General features: G+C 53.8%; 1 protein-coding gene across 1 annotated transcript; it reads left to right on the forward strand.

Moving 5' to 3' along the window:
* Window position 1: 1 nt before the first annotated feature.
* RBM15B (RNA binding motif protein 15B) lies at window positions 2-2,575 on the forward strand (the record flags this gene model as incomplete). The annotated part of the gene is made up of 1 exon (XM_014953484.1): window positions 2-2,575. A coding segment is annotated over one exon (2,310 nt), but the record flags the coding sequence as incomplete, so codon positions are not given.
* Window positions 2,576-3,660: the final 1,085 nt, after the last annotated feature.

The raw sequence follows: 3,660 nt of genomic DNA on the forward strand, positions 1-3,660 counted from the left end.
GCCGGGCGCCGCGCCCTCGCTGCTGCTGGCGCCGCTGGGGGGCTCGGCGGGCCTGGCCGGGGAGCCGCCCGGCTCCTGTGAGTACAAGACGCTGCTGGTGAGCGGGCTGAGCGCGGCCCTGCCCGACCAGCTGCTGGAGGACGGCCTGTTCCGCCTCTTCCAGCGCTTCGCGGGGGGGGGAGCCGGGGACATCAGTGTCAAACTCTCCCACACGCCCGAGCTCGGCCGCGTCGCCTACGTCAACTTCCGACACCCCGGGGACGCCCGCGACGCCCGCCGGCACGCCCGGGCCCGACAGCTGCTCCTCTACGATCGGCCCCTCAAGGTGGAGCCGGTCTATCTGCGTGGGGGCCGGAGGAGCCGCACGCCGCCCCCCGCGCCCTCCCCGGAGCCTCTGGGCTACCTGCCGCCCATCCACGGCACCTACCAGTACAAGCAGAGATCGCTCTCTCCTGTCACCAGCCCCTTGCTGCGGGAGCCGCGGCCCAGGCACGCTCACGCCGCCGCAGCTGCCTTCGCTTTGGAAGCGGCTGCCATCGGGCTCTCCCGGGAGCGGGAGAGGGCCCTGGATTACTACGGGCTGTATGACGAGCGCGGCCGCCCTTACAGTTACCCCATCGTGGCTGAGGAAGACCTGATGCCGGAGGATGATCAGAGAGCGACCCGCAACCTCTTCATTGGCAACCTGGACCACAACGTCTCGGAGGTGGAGCTGAGGCGCGCCTTCGAGAAGTACGGCATCATCGAAGAAGTGGTGATCAAGCGGCCCGCCCGGGGCCAAGGCGGGGCTTACGCTTTCCTCAAGTTCCAGAACTTGGACATGGCGCATCGGGCCAAGGTCGCCATGTCGGGCCGCGTTGTCGGCAGGAACCCTATCAAAATTGGCTACGGCAAAGCCAACCCTACTACCAGGCTGTGGGTGGGTGGTCTTGGTCCCAGTACTTCCTTGGCTGCCCTGGCGAGGGAGTTCGACCGTTTCGGCAGCATCAGGACTATTGACTACGTGAAGGGAGACAGCTTCGCTTACATCCAGTACGAGAGCTTGGACGCTGCCCAGGCGGCCTGCGCCCAGATGAGGGGCTTTCCTTTGGGCGGACCGGAGAGGAGACTCCGAGTGGATTTTGCCAAAGCAGAAGAGACGAGATACCCGCAGCAGTACCAGCCGGCACCGCTCCCCGTGCACTACGAACTGCTAGCTGATGGGTACAGCCGACACAGAAGCCTGGAGCAAGACTTGAGGGTGCGCGATAGGACTCCTCCGCATCTCCTGTACTCGGACAGAGACAGGAGCTTTGCAGAGGCAGACTGGGCCAGCCCTGCCAAAACCGCCGAACGCAGAAACAACTTGGAAAGCTACAGCCGATCGGTGCGTAGCCGGAGCGGAGAGCGCTGGGCCAGCGACAGCGATCGCGGCGTGCCCAAACCGTGGGAAGAGAGGCGGAAACGCCGGAGTCTTTCCAGCGACCGCGGGAGGACTACTCACTCACCTTACGAGGACAGAAGCAGGACAAAGGCCAGTGGGCCAGCTTTAGACCGCAGCCCGGAGAGGGCTCGCAAGGAGAACCACACTACAGAAGCCGGAGCCGAGAAAGAGCAGAGTAACTCCCTTCAGAACAATCGTCACGCGACTGAGGAGAAACCCCATCGTGAGGCATCCGATGCTCCCCAGCCTAAAAAAAGGGACAGCGAACGCAATCATCGAACTGGTGAATCGGAATCAAAAACTCACGAGGAGCCAAAATCTGAGACCAAAAAGCTAAAGAATTTATCGGAATACGCTCAGACGCTGCAGCTTGCTTGGAACGGGCTTCTCGTGCTAAAAAACAGCTGCTTCCCCACCTCTATGCACATCCTGGAGGGAGACCTCGGCGTCATCAACGGACTCCTCAAAGACCATTCATCCGGCGGGAGGTTAACGCAGCTCAAAATCGCTCAGAGACTTCGGCTCGACCAGCCCAAGCTGGATGAAGTAACTCGCCGTATCAAACAAGGCAGCCCCAACGGCTACGCTGTGCTCCTGGCCACCCAATCCGCCCCGGCAGGGGCAGGGGCTGAGGGGATCTTCCCTGTTGTGGAGCCCGGCTTGCAGCGACGGCTTCTCAGGAATCTGGTCTCCTACTTGAAACAGAAGCAGGCTGCTGGGGTTATCAGCCTGCCCGTGGGAGGGGCGAAGGGCAGAGACAGCACAGGCATGCTTTACGCATTCCCTCCCTGTGAATTCTCTCAGCAGTACCTCCAGTCAGCACTAAGGACATTGGGAAAGTTAGAAGAAGAACATATGGTGATAGTTATAGTCAAAGACACTGCCTAGCCCACACTGTCTTTTCAAATTCCATGTTTTCTTTGTGTGTCACACAACCCAGTTGTTTTTAAGGCTGATCATTTTGGTGGAGGCTCAAAACACCTCGACCAAAGTGGTAAGATTTTTAGTTTCTAATTAATTTTAATACCATTTAAATAGAGCCCATTTTATTCGTTTTTAATATGTGACACTGTCCGCTGTTGTTCTGTATTTTTATTTTTTAACTGTATGAAAAGTTGTCAGTAAAGCCTTGTTCACTGATGGATTTCTAAACTTGTGCAGTATCCTAGTTTTTATGGCCCAGGAAGGGCTGGTTCCCTGCGCTGCCAGGAGCTGGAAGCTGATGGTCCCAACCCGTTTCAGTTTCCCAGGTCCCAGCCTCCTGCATCTCCTCCATCTCTTTATACGTGTCCTACCAGGTGGGAGGGGGAAGGGGGGGGGCTGTTCTTTGTGCTGTAGGAGAGACTGAAAAGTTGGTTCTATCTCTTTTCTTTTTTTTTTTCAAATTTTTTTTTTTTTGTCCTGTTTGCTTTTTATTTCATAAATTTTTGAGTCTGGATGGTGTTGAGTCTCTATTTGAGGACAGAAGCTTCCCAGAAAGCCAGCTACCAGGGAAGCAAACCCTGGTCAAGAATAGAAGTGGGTTTTACACACAGGAAAAAAAATACAATTAATACTTGGTGAAAGATTTGCTGCTGCAGAATCAACTCTGTATTCAATTCTGTGAGGTTCGAGAGCACCCGATACGTGTCTCAGTCAGACAGAAGTTCCTGGGTAAAAAAAAAAAAAAAGAGGCTTGACATCCCCAGTTTTCATAAAAGGAAAAAGAAAAAAAACAAGCAGGAGAAAAAAAAGAAGTAATTTAAGGGCAACCCCTCTTGGGCCTATATTAGATGTAGACAAGCAAGAAAAAAAGGGCACAAAGGTTTTGGTGAACTGTAGGTGCCCATTTGCGTAGTCAATCTTGTTGCACTATCTGAAATCCTTTATTGAAAGAAAAGACAAATGGCAAACTCTTTTTTTTTTTTTTTTTTTTTCCCCTAAAGTTGAAGCTTATTTGCAGGCTTACAAAAAAAAAAGAGATAAACACGCCTGGCTGTCTAAAAAACGTCGCGTTACATCAGGTAACCTGTCTGTGACTGTAGGAAACTCTGGAGATCAAAATTTGAAGTTTAGGATGGGATGGTTCCATCACCTTTTCTATCTGTGGTATGAGACAGCTGTTGAGGAGAGAAGCATCTGCACCTCTGGTGGCTCAGTGATGGACAGATGCGGTACCTAGTGTCCAAATTCGGGTTAAAAGCCACACTGTTCAGTTTGGGGATATTTTTACTTGTTAAAATGAAGCCTGTAGATTT

This window comes from Calidris pugnax, unplaced genomic scaffold (assembly GCF_001431845.1).
Source record: "Calidris pugnax isolate Ruff unplaced genomic scaffold, ASM143184v1 scaffold247, whole genome shotgun sequence".
NCBI classification, from domain to species: Eukaryota; Metazoa; Chordata; class Aves; order Charadriiformes; family Scolopacidae; genus Calidris; species Calidris pugnax.